Source organism: Coregonus lavaretus (assembly GCF_964263955.1).
Source record: "Coregonus lavaretus genome assembly, chromosome: 38".
Classification (NCBI taxonomy): domain Eukaryota; kingdom Metazoa; phylum Chordata; class Actinopteri; order Salmoniformes; family Salmonidae; genus Coregonus; species Coregonus lavaretus.
In genome coordinates, this window is record NC_140025.1 from 28,088,297 (window position 1) to 28,104,814 (window position 16,518).

Genomic DNA, 16,518 nt, shown 5'->3' on the forward strand with positions numbered 1-16,518 from the left:
AGGGCCGCGGCTTCTGTGGAGCGACGGGTAACGGTGCTTCGAGGGTGACTGTTGTCGATGTGTGCAGAGGGTCCCTGGTTCAAGCCCAGGTAGGGGCGAGGAGAGGGACTGAAGCAACACTGTTACAGAAGCTATAACATCCACTAGGTGCAATGTGAGCGCCTATTACCTTCTAGCAGCTGACGGCTCGCTAGGGCGATGGGGGATGGTGGATAGGTGTTTAAGGTGCAGAGTCAAGCTCCGAGGCGCATGTGTTCAATCCCAGTCCTAGACAATTGTTTTTGTGTGTGTTTTTTAAGCCTTTCCCAAACCTTAACATAACCATTTGGAATGAATGCCTAAACCTACATTTTAGTTTCACTTTTGCGGAGTTTAACTAAGAGCCAAGATAAAGCACCACATGATGTAATTATGTTACTGCTGTTACGCCAGGGTTGGCGTTTTATTTGGAGATTGGGCTGTGCAGTTTTCAAAAACATAGCCCTGTCACATGACTACACGGAAATAGGGAAATATAATAAGATGAGGGAGAGGGGAGGGGAGAAGCTGTTCTATCTTCATTCTCGCTTACAAAGTAGAATTAACATACACTGTGGATATGTCAACTGGTCATGAATCCATAGTGTCATCTGAGGATTCCAAAGCCGAAGATAACTTTGTTACAACAGCTGGAAATTGAAGGAGAGGGATCATGCATTCAGGTAGAAATGAATTTCACCAGATAAACTACTATCATTCTTTTAAGAATGTTGTATCTCCCTTCACTTTCTCTCATCTCCTCCCCTTGTTTAATTGTATTTAGAAAGACATGCTGCTTTATTGTTTTAAAGGCACTATGAAGAAATCACTCCGCCATTTCCTGGTTGCTAAAATTCTAATAGCTTGTCCAATTTCAATTGTTCAATTGTACCATCTAAACCGCTATAAATAATATTTTCCGTAACCAAAAATATTGTATTTTCAAATGTTTGAGACTGGTGTACAAAACCAAAAGTAAAAGATGCAAAAACAAATTTTAAGAACGAGAAGCAGCAGAAGTCCTGTCACAGGTACTCTCATGTCCCCTGAAAACCGGAATTTCCGGTTTTTGGCAACTCTGCAAAAACTAATGCCCCTACTATCCGTATTCCACCTCTACCTTCCCGCTGTACTGACTAAAGCCATGTAATCTAGGCCTATACAACAATTGTGTTAAACATAACATAAACATGCACTAATCTTGCCATGGATTGTTTTTCCTACCTTTGAATTCTTTCACCTGCCAATCTGCATAAAACAAATACCAAGTAAATAGAAAACACAGAGCCTACAATTTAAATTGTGTGGAAAATATATGTAAAGCTTTTTTTTTTACCTCAAAGATTAATGCACATTTGTAATAAACATACTTAGGTAAATATATTGCAAACCAAATTGTAAGAAATGAAGCATGATTGTCAGTGTTATGTCATAATACATGGTGATGAATGTTCATTAATTACCTTTAATTCGTTTTTTTGTCTCTGTTGGATGGAAAACATTTAAGTTAGTGTAAAAAGGTGAATAAATTGATTAACAAAAAGTAATTCCCTAATGCCCAGTTGACACTACATGACTTTCAAAATCGTAACATCGTTGATTCTCTCACATTTAACGACCATCTTTCCTGTAGTTTTTTGTCTTGCCAACGTAGTGGTGCGCACATTATGTGGCACAGACGACGTGTGTGTCGTGAACAACATTAGCGTGAGCAACAATAGTGGAATCGGTGGTTTGCTTCAAAATAAAAGTCCCCCATTAAAACTTACAAAGATTGTGATATCATGTCACAATTGGACTAGAGAAGGCTAAACACTGTTGGAATGTTGTTATATAAATTAAACAAAAGGCTGTACATGTCAATATGCACAATAGGTAGGATAGTGTGGTGATTTCCCAACAGTTAAAGTTCCGCAATATTTTTAAAAACTGTTCACAATTGTGTTCTGTGGGTGTCACTGAGTAGACTGATCAAATCACATCAAATCAAATTGTATTTGTCACATGCGCCAAATACAACAGGTGTAGACCTTACAGTGAAATGCTTACTTCCAAGCCCTTAACCAACAAAGAGTCTGGGTAGCCATTTGATTAGCTGTTCAGGAGTCTTATGGCTTGGGGGTAGAAGCTGTTAAGAAGCCTTTTTGGACCTAGTCTTGGTGCTCCGGTACCGCTTGCCGTGCGGTAGCAGAGAGAACAGTCTATGACTAGGGTGGCTGGAGTATTTTAAAATTTTTAGGGCCTTCCTCTGACACCGCCTGGTATAGAGGTCCTGGATGGCAGGAAGCTTGGCCCCAGTGATGTACTGGGCCATACGCACTACCCTCTGTAGTGCCTTGCGGTCGGAGGCCGAGCAGTTGCCATATCAGGTAGGGATGCAACCAGTCAGGATGCTCTTGTTGGTGCAGCTGTAGAACTTTTTGAGGATCTGAGGACCCATGCCACATTTTTTTAGTCTCCTGAGGGTGAATAGGCGTTGTCGTGCCCTCTTCACGACTGTCTTGGTGTGTTTGGACCATGATAGTTTGTTGGTGATGTGGACACCAATGAGCTTGAAGCTCTCAACCTGCTCCACTACAGCCCCGTCGATGAGAATGGGGGCGTGCTCTGTCCTCCTTTTCCTGTAGTCCACAATCATATCCATTGTCTTGATCACATTGAGGGAGAGGTTGTTATTCTGGCACCACACGGCCAGGTCTCTGACCTCCTCCCTATAGGCTGTCTCATCATTGTCGGTGATCAGACCTACCACTGTTGTGTTGTCGGCAAACTTAATGATGGTGTTGGAGTCGTGCCTGGCCATGCAGTCATGGGTGAACAGGGAGTACAGGAGGGGACTGAGCACGCACCCCCTGAGGGGCCCCCGTGTTGAGTATCAGTGTGGCAGATGTGTTGTTACCTACCCTTACCACCTGGGGGCGGCCCGTCAGGAAGTCCAGGATCCAGTTGCAGAGGGAGGTGTTTAGCCCCAGGGTCCTTAGCTTAGTGATGAGCTTTGAGGCCACTATGGTGTTGAAAGCTGAGCTGTAGTCAATGAATAGCATTCTCACATAGGTGTTCCTTTTGTCCAGGTGGGAAAGGGCAGTGTGGAACAGTTTGGGCGGTATGCAAATTGGAGTGGGTCTATGGTTTCTGGGATAATGGTGTTTATGTGAGCCATGACCAGCCTTTCAAAGCACTTCATAGCTACATACATGAGAGCTATGGGTCTGTAGTCATTTAGGGAGGTTACCTTAGTGTTCTTGGGCACAGGGACAATGGTGGTCTGCTTGAAACATGTTGGTATTACAGACTCAGTCAGGGACAGGTTGAAAATGTCAGTGAAGACACTTGCCAGTTGGTCAGCGCATGTTCGGAGTACACATCCTGGTAATCTGTCTGTTGACCTGTTTAAAGGTCTTACTCACATCGGCTACGGAGAGCGTGATCACACAGTCGTCCGGAACAGCTGCTGCTCTCATGCATGCTTCAGTGTTGCTTGTCTCGAAGCGATCATATAAATAATTTAGCTCATCTGGTAGGCTCGTGTCACTGGGCAGCTCGCGGCTGTGCTTCACTTTGTAGTCTATAATAGTTTGTAGGCCCTGCCACATCCGACGAGCGTTGGAGCCGGTGTAGTATGGTTCAATCTTAGTCCAGAATTATATGATACCCTATATAATGGATCAACAATCCATAGGTAAGGCTGTACAGTGGAATATGAATGTCAAAACGCAGAATAGGCTGACTGGGGAGGTGATATCCAACGTTATTTAGCATCATCTAGTCCAAATAGGGCATGATTTCACTATTTGTATCCGTTTGCATTACTTTCAATTAGGGACTTTTATTTTGAAGAGGAACAGCATATTCCACTATTGTTACACCAACACACCATGACAGTTTTTCAGAGACAACCATTATCCTCTACCTCCACTTGCCAGTAGTGTTGTCCTTTGACAAAACCCTTATTACCTAATACATAGAGACGCTCCCCATCCAACCTGACAAACCTTTAGAGCAGGGGTGTCAAACTCATTTTAGCTCAGGGGCCACATGGAGGAAAATCTATTCCCAAGTGGGCCGGACCGGAAAAATCATGGTATATATAACTTAAAAACAACAACTTCAGATAGTTTTCTTTGTTTTAATACGATCAACATACAACATAAAGCTGGAGCCTGAGGACAGTGTGTCCAAAATAGTACAAGCACAACATCACTATTAATCATAAAACACGTCAAGTTTATTTGAAAATTCTAAAGAAAAAGAACACAAACACACAATGCCTCAGTGATTAACAGAACTGTTTCACAGATCACAGAACTATGTCAGGGTGTCATTTCTCAGGCAGAAATGTAGATAAAAATAATGAAATCCTGTTCCCCAAACAAGTGCAAGAACCACAGAGTCAAGAATAGGTTAAATATACAAATAAAATAAAATCAATTAAAAACAATAGCACATCAACATAAAAACATATAAACATAAAGCTGGAGCCTGAGGACAGTGTCCAAAATCACAACATCACTATTAATCATAAAACACCTCAAGTTATTTGAAAGTTCTGAGGACAAAGAACACACAAACACACAATGCCTCAGTGATTAACAGAACTGTTTCACAGATCACAGAACTATATCAGGGTGTCATTTCTCAGGCAGAAATGTAGATAAAAATTATGAAATCCTGTTCCCCAAACAAGTGCAAGAACCACAGAGTCAAGAATAGGTTAAATATACAAATAAAATAAAATCAATTAAAAACAATAGCACATCAACATAAAAACATACGCACACATTTTTCAGACAGGGGAAGTGAGCTGCATCACCACCGGCAAGTTGCGTCTCCCACAATGACAGCTTCAACTTGAAAGAACGTATGCTGTCATAATACTGCGTGACAACTTTGTTGCGCCCTTGCAGCTGTTTGTTCAAGTTATTCAGGTGCTCTGTAACATCCACCATAAATGCAAGGTCCGGCATCCATCCATGCGGAATGAAATTCTAACACTGGTTTGCCCTTTTCTTCCATGAACTGTTCAATTTCTTCTCGTAAATCAAAGAAACGCCTCAGCACAGCACCTCGGCTTAACCATCTTACCTCAGTGTGGTATGGCAGGCCATAGATGTGGTCTTTCTCTCTGAGAAGGCTGTCAAACTGACGGTGATTCAGGCTTCTGGATCGGATGAAAATAACAGTTTGGATGACCACCTTCATGACGTTATCCATCTTTAATGACTTGCAACACAAAGCCTCCTGGTGCAAAATACAGTGAAAAGTCAAAAAATCACGTCCTCCATTTGCAGATTGCACTTTCTCTCTGAACTTTGTCACAACGCCTGCTTTTTTCCCGATCATTGAGGGCGCACCATCTGTAGCCAGGCTGACAGCGCGGGACCAGTCCACTCCGACCCTGTCCAGCGCGCCGACGAGTGCGGTAAAAATATCAGCTGCTGTCGTATCTGTCATCGGCACCAACTCCACGAACTCCTCGGTGACGGTCAATGTGTCATCAACTCCGCGGATGAAAATGGCCAGTTGTGCAACATCTGTAATGTCCGTGTTTTCATCAATTGCAACCGAAAACGCAATAAATGACTTTACTTTTTGCTTCAACTGGCTGTCCAAATCCACTGAAAGATCGGAAATCCTGTCTGCAACTGTGTTTCTTGTCAGGCTGATATTTGCAAAAGCCTGCCGCTTTTCAGGGCACACAATCTCCGCTGCCTTCATCATGCATGTTTTTACAAATTCACCCTCACTAAATGGTTTTGAAGCCACTGCGATTTCATTAGCAATGAGGTAGCTAGCTTTCACTGCAGCGTCACTGATGTCTCGGCTGTGAGTAAACACAGACTGCTGTTTCTTCAGACCCGCCAACAGTTCATTCACCTTCTCTCATCTCCGCTGTCCTTGAAAGTTGTCATATTTGTCGGCATGAAGACTCACATAGTGGCGACAAAGGTTATATTCTTTCAGCACTGCAACATGCTCTGAACACAACAAACATACAGCTTTCCCATTCAATTCCGTGAATAAATAGGATGACCATTTTTCTTGGAACACTCTGCACTCTGCGCCATCCAGTGGACGCAATTGGAACAGCAGTTTATTTTATAGAAAAATTGCAGCGCATTTTTATACTTTCCCAAAATATTTTTAATTTTTAAATTTAAAATTTTCAAAATCATCTCGCGGGCCGGATTAAACCCGTTTGTGGGCCTGATCCGGCCCGCGGGCCGGACGTTTGACACCCCTGGTGTAAAGGAAAGAATGAATGCGGCCATGTATCGTGAGATTTTGAGTGAAAACCTCCTTCCATCAGCAAGGGCATTGAAGATGAAATGTGGCTGGGTCTTTCAGCATGACAATGATCCCAAACACACCGCCCGGGCAACGAAGGAGTGGCTTCGTAAGAAGCATTTCAAGGTCCTGGAGTGGCCTAGCCAGTCTCCAGATCTCAACCCCATAGAAAATCTTTGGAGGGAGTTGAAAGTCCGTGTTGCCCAGCGACAGCCCAAAAACATCACTGCTCTAGAGGAGATCTGCATGGAGGAATGGGCCAAAATACCAGCAACAGTGTGTGAAAACCTTGTGAAGACTTACAGAAAACGTTTGACCTGTGTCATTGCCAACAAAGGGTATATAACAAAGTATTGAGAAACTTTTGTTATTGACCAAATACTTATTTTCCACCATAATTTGCAAATAAATTAATTAAAGATCCTACAATGTGATTTTCTGGATTTTTTTTCCTCATTATGTCTGTCATAGTTGACGTGTACCTATGATGAAAATTACAGGCCTCTCTCATCTTTTTAAGTGGGAGAACTTGCACAATTGGTGGCTGACAAAATACTTTTTTCCCCACTGTAAATGGTCTCCGTTAGGGGCAGAAAACACAGTGCCGAAACCTACCGAAAAGATGGAAGCTGGAAAAGAAGTTAATCTGGCAGGTAAAGTAATAGGGGAAAAAATATATTACCCTTTTAATTGTATAATTGGATGATAATTTGACATAATCTCAATAGGATTTGACTGTCCCAGTTCCACATTCACCTTTTAACAATAACTTTCACCTTTTCCATTCAGCAGAGACAAAAAACCTAATTGAAAGTCATGTTCACTCATGAAATACTGTATATGATATAATATAACTTTGATAATGTAGTAACTTGATGAATTTCAATATTACCTAAATGTTCTCCGTTAGGGGCAGAAAACACAGTGCTGAAACCTACCGAACAGATGGTCACTGGAAAAGAAGTTAATCTGGCAGGTAAAGTAATAGGATAAAAAATATATTACCCTTTTAATTGTATAATTGGATGATAATTTGACATAATCTCAATAGGATTTGACTGTCCCAGTTCCACATTAACCTTTTAACAATAACTTTAACATTTTCCATTCAGCAGAGACAAAAGACCTATTTGAAGGTAATGTTCACTCATGATATGCTGTATATGATATAATATAACTTTGATAATGTAGTAACCTGATGAATTTCAATATGACCTAAATGTTCTCCGTTAGGGCCAGAAAACTCAGTGCCGAAACCTACTGAACAGATGGCCGCTGGAAAAGAAGTTAATCTGGCAGGTAAAGTAATAGGATAAAAAATATATTACCCTTTTAATTGTATAATGGATGATAATTTGACATAATCTCAATAGGGTTTGACATTCCCAGTTCCACATTCATCTTTAAAAAATAACTTTCACCTTTTCCATTCAACAGAGTCAAAAAAACGAATTGAAAGTAATGTTCACTCATGATATACTGTATATGATATAATATAACTTTGATAATGTAGTAACCTAATGAATTTCAATATGACCTAAATGGTGTCCGTTAGGGGCAGAAAACTCAGTGCCGAAACCTACCGAACAGATGGCCGCTGGAAAAGAAGTTAATCTGGCAGGTAAAGTAATAGGATAAAAAATATATTACCCTTTTAATTGTATAATGGAAGATAATTTGACATAATCTCAATAGGGTTTAACATTCCCAGTCCCACATTCATCTTTTAAAAATAACTTTCACCTTTTCCATTCAACAGAGACAAGAAACCTAGTTGAAGGTAATGTTCACTCATGATATACTGTATATGATATAATATAACTTTGATAATGTAGTAACCTGATGAATTTCAATATGACCTAAATGTTCTCCGTTAGGGCCAGAAAACTCAGTGCCGAAACCTACTGAACAGATGGCCGCTGGAAAAGAAGTTAATCTGGCAGGTAAAGTAATAGGATAAAAAATATATTACCCTTTTAATTGTATAATGGATGATAATTTGACATAATCTCAATAGGGTTTGACATTCCCAGTTCCACATTCATCTTTAAAAAATAACTTTCACCTTTTCCATTCAACAGAGTCAAAAAAACTAATTGAAAGTAATGTTCACTCATGATATGCTGTATATGATATAATATAACTTTGATAATGTAGTAACCTGATGAATTTCAATGTGACCTAAATGTTCTCCGTTAGGGCCAGAAAACTCAGTGCCGAAACCTACTGAACAGATGGCCGCTGGAAAAGAAGTTAATCTGGCAGGTAAAGTAATAGGATAAAAAATATATTACCCTTTTAATTGTATAATGGATGATAATTTGACATAATCTCAATAGGGTTTGACATTCCCAGTTCCACATTCATCTTTAAAAAATAACTTTCACCTTTTCCATTCAACAGAGACAAAAAACCTAGTTGAAGGTAATGTTCACTCATGATATGCTGTATATGATATAATATAACTTTGATAATGTAGTAACCTAATGAATTTCAATATTACCTAAATGTTCTCCGTTAGGGGCAGAAAACACAGTGCCGAAACCTACCGAACAGATGGCCACTGGAAAAGAAGTTAATCTGGCAGGTAAAGTAATAGGATAATAAATATATTACCCTTTTAATTGTATAATTGATGATAATTTGACATCATCTCAATAGGATTTGACTGTCCCAGTTCCACATTCATCTTTTAAAAATAACTTTCACCTTTTCCATTCAACAGAGACAAAAAACCTAGTTGAAGGTAATGTTCACTCATGATATGCTGTATATGATATAATATAACTTTGATAATGTAGTAACCTGATGAATTTCAATATGACCTAAATGTTCACCGTTAGGGCCAGAAAACTCAGTGCCGAAACCTACTGAACAGATGGCCGCTGGAAAAGAAGTTAATCTGGCAGGTAAAGTAATAGGATAAAAAATATATTACCCTTTTAATTGTATAATGGAAGATAATTTGACATAATCTCAATAGGGTTTAACATTCCCAGTTCCACATTCATCTTTTAAAAATAACTTTCACTTTTTCCATTCAACAGAGACAAAAAACCTAGTTGAAGGTAATGTTCACTCATGATATGCTGTATATGATATAATATAACTTTGATAATGTAGTAACCTAATGAATTTCAATATTACCTAAATGGTCTCCGTTAGGGGCAGAAAACACAGTGCCGAAACCTACCGAACAGATGGCCGCTGGAAAAGAAGTTAATCTGGCAGGTAAAGTAATAGGATAAAAAATATATTACCCTTTTAATTGTATAATGGAAGATAATTTGACATCATCTCAATAGGATTTGACTGTCCCAGTTCAACATTCACCTTTTAACAATAACTTTAACATTTTCCATTCAGCAGAGACAAAAAACCTAGTTGAAGTTAAAGTTCACTCATGATATGCTGTATATGATATAATATAACTTTGATAATGTAGTAACCTGATGAATTTCAATATGACCTAAATGTTCTCCGTTAGGGCCAGAAAACTCAGTGCCGAAACCTACTGAACAGATGGCCGCTGGAAAAGAAGTTAATCTGGCAGGTAAAGTAATAGGATAAAACATGTATTACCCTTTTAATTGTATAATGGATGATATTTTGACATAATCTCAATAGGGTTTGACATTCCCAGTTCCACATTCATCTTTAAAAAATAACTTTCACCTTTTCCATTCAACAGAGTCAAAAAAACTAATTGAAAGTAATGTTCACTCATGATATACTGTATATGATATAATATAACTTTGATAATGTAGTAACCTAATGAATTTCAATATGACCTAAATGGTGTCCGTTAGGGGCAGAAAACTCAGTGCCGAAACCTACCGAACAGATGGCCGCTGGAAAAGAAGTTAATCTGGCAGGTAAAGTAATAGGATAAAAAATATATTACCCTTTTAATTGTATAATGGAAGATAATTTGACATAATCTCAATAGGGTTTAACATTCCCAGTTCCACATTCATCTTTTAAAAATAACTTTCACCTTTTCCATTCAACAGAGACAAAAAACCTAGTTGAAGGTAATGTTCACTCATGATATGCTGTATATGATATAATATAACTTTGATAATGTAGTAACCTAATGAATTTCAATATTACCTAAATGTTCTCCGTTAGGGGCAGAAAACACAGTGCCGAAACCTACCGAACAGATGGCCGCTGGAAAAGAAGTTAATCGGGCAGGTAAAGTAATAGGATAAAAAATATATTACCCTTTTAATTGTATAATGGATGATAATTTGACATAATCTCAATAGGGTTTGACATTCCCAGTTCCACATTCATCTTTAAAAAATAACTTTCACCTTTTCCATTCAACAGAGTCAAAAAAACTAATTGAAAGTAATGTTCACTCATGATATACTGTATATGATATAATATAACTTTGATAATGTAGTAACCTAATGAATTTCAATATGACCTAAATGGTGTCCGTTAGGGGCAGAAAACTCAGTGCCGAAACCTACCGAACAGATGGCCGCTGGAAAAGAAGTTAATCTGGCAGGTAAAGTAATAGGATGAAAAATATATTACCCTTTTAATTGTATAATGGAAGATAATTTGACATAATCTCAATAGGGTTTAACATTCCCAGTTCCACATTCATCTTTTAAAAATAACTTTCACCTTTTCCATTCAACAGAGACAAAAAACCTAGTTGAAGGTAATGTTCACTCATGATATGCTGTATATGATATAATATAACTTTGATAATGTAGTAACCTAATGAATTTCAATATTACCTAAATGTTCTCCGTTAGGGGCAGAAAACACAGTGCCGAAACCTACCGAACAGATGGCCGCTGGAAAAGAAGTTAATCTGGCAGGTAAAGTAATAGGATAAAAAATATATTACCCTTTTAATTGTATAATGGATGATAATTTGACATAATCTCAATAGGGTTTGACATTCCCAGTTCCACATTCATCTTTAAAAAATAACTTTTACCTTTTCCATTCAACAGAGTCAAAAAAACTAATTGAAAGTAATGTTCACTCATGATATACTGTATATGATATAATATAACTTTGATAATGTAGTAACCTAATGAATTTCAATATGACCTAAATGGTGTCCGTTAGGGGCAGAAAACTCAGTGCCGAAACCTACCGACCAGATGGCCGCTGGAAAAGAAGTTAATCTGGCAGGTAAAGTAATAGGATAAAAAATATATTACCCTTTTAATTGTATAATGGAAGATAATTTGACATAATCTCAATAGGGTTTAACATTCCCAGTTCCACATTCATCTTTTAAAAATAACTTTCACCTTTTCCATTCAACAGAGACAAAAAACCTAGTTGAAGGTAATGTTCACTCATGATATGCTGTATATGATATAATATAACTTTGATAATGTAGTAACCTAATGAATTTCAATATGACCTAAATGGTGTCCGTTAGGGGCAGAAAACACAGTGCCGAAACCTACCGAACAGATGGCCACTGGAAAAGAAGTTAATCTGGCAGGTAAAGTAATAGGATAAAAAATATATTACCCTTTTAATTGTATAATGGATGATAATTTGACATAATCTCAATAGGGTTTGACATTCCCAGTTCCACATTCATCTTTAAAAAATAACTTTCACCTTTTCCATTCAACAGAGTCAAAAAAACGAATTGAAAGTAATGTTCACTCATGATATACTGTATATGATATAATATAACTTTGATAATGTAGTAACCTAATGAATTTCAATATGACCTAAATGGTGTCCGTTAGGGGCAGAAAACTCAGTGCCGAAACCTACCGAACAGATGGCCGCTGGACAAGAAGTTAATCTGGCAGGTAAAGTAATAGGATAAAAAATATATTACCCTTTTAATTGTATAATGGAAGATAATTTGACATAATCTCAATAGGGTTTAACATTCCCAGTCCCACATTCATCTTTTAAAAATAACTTTCACCTTTTCCATTCAACAGAGACAAAAAACCTAGTTGAAGGTAATGTTCACTCATGATATACTGTATATGATATAATATAACTTTGATAATGTAGTAACCTGATGAATTTCAATATGACCTAAATGTTCTCCGTTAGGGCCAGAAAACTCAGTGCCGAAACCTACTGAACAGATGGCCGCTGGAAAAGAAGTTAATCTGGCAGGTAAAGTAATAGGATAAAAAATATATTACCCTTTTAATTGTATAATGGATGATAATTTGACATAATCTCAATAGGGTTTGACATTCCCAGTTCCACATTCATCTTTAAAAAATAACTTTCACCTTTTCCATTCAACAGAGTCAAAAAAACTAATTGAAAGTAATGTTCACTCATGATATACTGTATATGATATAATATAACTTTGATAATGTAGTAACCTAATGAATTTCAATATGACCTAAATGGTGTCCGTTAGGGGCAGAAAACTCAGTGCCGAAACCTACCGAACAGATGGCCGCTGGAAAAGAAGTTAATCTGGCAGGTAAAGTAATAGGATAAAAAATATATTACACTTTTAATTGTATAATGGAAGATAATTTGACATAATCTCAATAGGGTTTAACATTCCCAGTTCCACATTCATCTTTTAAAAATAACTTTCACCTTTTCCATTCAACAGAGTCAAAAAAACTAATTGAAAGTAATGTTCATTCATGATATACTGTATATGATAATTATAACTTTGATAATGTAGTAACCTAATGAATTTCAATATGACCTAAATGGTGTCCGTTAGGGGCAGAAAACTCAGTGCCGAAACCTACCGAACAGATTGCCGCTGGAAAAGAAGTTAATCTGGCAGGTAAAGTAATAGGATAAAAAATATATTACCCTTTTAATTGTATAATGGAAGATAATTTGACATAATCTCAATAGGGTTTAACATTCCCAGTTCCACATTCATCTTTTAAAAATAACTTTCACCTTTTCCATTCAACAGAGACAAAAAACCTAGTTGAAGGTAATGTTCACTCATGATATGCTGTATATGATATAATATAACTTTGATAATGTAGTAACCTGATGAATTTCAATGTGACCTAAATGTTCTCCGTTAGGGCCAGAAAACTCAGTGCCGAAACCTACTGAACAGATGGCCGCTGGAAAAGAAGTTAATCTGGCAGGTAAAGTAATAGGATAAAAAATATATTACCCTTTTAATTGTATAATGGATGATAATTTGACATAATCTCAATAGGGTTTGACATTCCCAGTTCCACATTCATCTTTAAAAAATAACTTTCACCTTTTCCATTCAACAGAGTCAAAAAAACTAATTGAAAGTAATGTTCACTCATGATATACTGTATATGATATAATATAACTTTGATAATGTAGTAACCGAATGAATTTCAATATGACCTAAATGGTGTCCGTTAGGGGCAGAAAACACAGTGCCGAAACCTACCGAACAGATGGCCGCTGGAAAAGAAGTTAATCTGGCAGGTAAAGTAATAGGATAAAAAATATATTACCCTTTTAATTGTATAATGGAAGATAATTTGACATAATCTCAATAGGGTTTAACATTCCCAGTTCCACATTCATCTTTTAAAAATAACTTTCACCTTTTCCATTCAACAGAGACAAAAAACCTAGTTGAAGGTAATGTTCACTCATGATATGCTGTATATGATATAATATAACTTTGATAATGTAGTAACCGAATGAATTTCAATATGACCTAAATGGTGTCCGTTAGGGGCAGAAAACACAGTGCCGAAACCTACCGAACAGATGGCCGCTGGAAAAGAAGTTAATCTGGCAGGTAAAGTAATAGGATAAAAAATATATTACCCTTTTAATTGTATAATGGAAGATAATTTGACATAATCTCAATAGGGTTTAACATTCCCAGTTCCACATTCATCTTTTAAAAATAACTTTCACCTTTTCCATTCAACAGAGACAAAAAACCTAGTTGAAGGTAATGTTCACTCATGATATGCTGTATATGATATAATATAACTTTGATAATGTAGTAACCTAATGAATTTCAATATTACCTAAATGTTCTCCGTTAGGGGCAGAAAACACAGTGCCGAAACCTACCGAACAGATGGCCGCTGGAAAAGAAATTAATCTGGCAGGTAAAGTAATAGGATAAAAAATATATTACCCTTTTAATTGTATAATGGAAGATAATTTGACATAATCTCAATAGGGTTTAACATTCCCAGTTCCACATTCATCTTTTAAAAATAACTTTCACCTTTTCCATTCAACAGAGACAAAAAACCTAGTTGAAGGTAATGTTCACTCATGATATGCTGTATATGATATAATATAACTTTGATAATGTAGTAACCTGATGAATTTCAATGTGACCTAAATGTTCTCCGTTAGGGCCAGAAAACTCAGTGCCGAAACCTACTGAACAGATGGCCGCTGGAAAAGAAGTTAATCTGGCAGGTAAAGTAATAGGATAAAAAATATATTACCCTTTTAATTGTATAATGGATGATAATTTGACATAATCTCAATAGGGTTTGACATTCCCAGTTCCACATTCATCTTTAAAAAATAACTTTCACCTTTTCCATTCAACAGAGTCAAAAAAACTAATTGAAAGTAATGTTCACTCATGATATACTGTATATGATATAATATAACTTTGATAATGTAGTAACCGAATGAATTTCAATATGACCTAAATGGTGTCCGTTAGGGGCAGAAAACACAGTGCCGAAACCTACCGAACAGATGGCCGCTGGAAAAGAAGTTAATCTGGCAGGTAAAGTAATAGGATAAAAAATATATTACCCTTTTAATTGTATAATGGAAGATAATTTGACATAATCTCAATAGGGTTTAACATTCCCAGTTCCACATTCATCTTTTAAAAATAACTTTCACCTTTTCCATTCAACAGAGACAAAAAACCTAGTTGAAGGTAATGTTCACTCATGATATGCTGTATATGATATAATATAACTTTGATAATGTAGTAACCGAATGAATTTCAATATGACCTAAATGGTGTCCGTTAGGGGCAGAAAACACAGTGCCGAAACCTACCGAACAGATGGCCGCTGGAAAAGAAGTTAATCTGGCAGGTAAAGTAATAGGATAAAAAATATATTACCCTTTTAATTGTATAATGGAAGATAATTTGACATAATCTCAATAGGGTTTAACATTCCCAGTTCCACATTCATCTTTTAAAAATAACTTTCACCTTTTCCATTCAACAGAGACAAAAAACCTAGTTGAAGGTAATGTTCACTCATGATATGCTGTATATGATATAATATAACTTTGATAATGTAGTAACCTAATGAATTTCAATATTACCTAAATGTTCTCCGTTAGGGGCAGAAAACACAGTGCCGAAACCTACCGAACAGATGGCCGCTGGAAAAGAAATTAATCTGGCAGGTAAAGTAATAGGATAAAAAATATATTACCCTTTTAATTGTATAATGGATGATAATTTGACATCATCTCAATAGGATTTGACTGTCCCAGTTCCACATTCACCTTTTAACAATAACTTTAACATTTTCCATTCAGCAGAGACAAAAAAACTAATTGAAAGTAATGTTCACTCATGATATACTGTATATGATATAATATAACTTTGATAATGTAGTAACTTAATGAATTTCAATATGACCTAAATGGTGTCCGTTAGGGGCAGAAAACTCAGTGCCGAAACCTACCGAACAGATGGCCGCTGGAAAAGAAGTTAATCTGGCAGGTAAAGTAATAGGATAAAAAATATATTACACATTTAAATTGTATAATGGAAGATAATTTGACATAATCTCAATAGGGTTTAACATTCCCAGTTCCACATTCATCTTTTAAAAATAACTTTCACCTTTTCCATTCAACAGAGACAAAAAACCTAGTTGAAGGTAATGTTCACTCATGATATGCTGTATATGATATAATATAACTTTGATAATGTAGTAACCTGATGAATTTCAATATGACCTAAATGTTCACCGTTAGGGCCAGAAAACTCAGTGCCGAAACCTACTGAACAGATGGCCGCTGGAAAAGAAGTTAATCTGGCAGGTAAAGTAATAGGATAAAAAATATATTACCCTTTTAATTGTATAATGGAAGATAATTTGACATAATCTCAATAGGGTTTAACATTCCCAGTTCCACATTCATCTTTTAAAAATAACTTTCACCTTTTCCATTCAACAGAGACAAAAAACCTAGTTGAAGGTAATGTTCACTCATGATATGCTGTATATGATATAATATAACTTTGATAATGTAGTAACCGAA

The 16,518-nt window shown here is 36.7% G+C and overlaps 1 protein-coding gene across 1 annotated transcript; it reads left to right on the forward strand.

Annotated features, from left to right (window-relative positions):
- Nucleotides 1–492: 492 nt before the first annotated feature.
- Nucleotides 493–13,736, forward strand: LOC311112117 (uncharacterized protein; the record flags this gene model as incomplete). Its single annotated transcript, XM_084155096.1, has 33 exons — nt 493–701; nt 6,891–6,956; nt 7,214–7,279; nt 7,416–7,439; nt 7,537–7,602; nt 7,859–7,924; nt 8,063–8,083; nt 8,181–8,246; nt 8,503–8,568; nt 8,707–8,727; nt 8,825–8,890; nt 9,029–9,049; nt 9,147–9,212; nt 9,351–9,371; nt 9,469–9,534; nt 9,791–9,856; nt 10,113–10,178; nt 10,317–10,337; nt 10,435–10,500; nt 10,757–10,822; nt 10,961–10,981; nt 11,079–11,144; nt 11,401–11,466; nt 11,605–11,625; nt 11,723–11,788; nt 12,045–12,110; nt 12,249–12,269; nt 12,367–12,432; nt 12,689–12,754; nt 13,010–13,075; nt 13,214–13,234; nt 13,332–13,397; nt 13,654–13,736. The coding sequence occupies exons 1-33, from the start codon at nt 692–694 to the stop codon at nt 13,734–13,736; spliced, it is 1,692 nt and encodes a 563-aa protein (XP_084011222.1). The 5' UTR covers nt 493–691.
- Nucleotides 13,737–16,518: the final 2,782 nt, after the last annotated feature.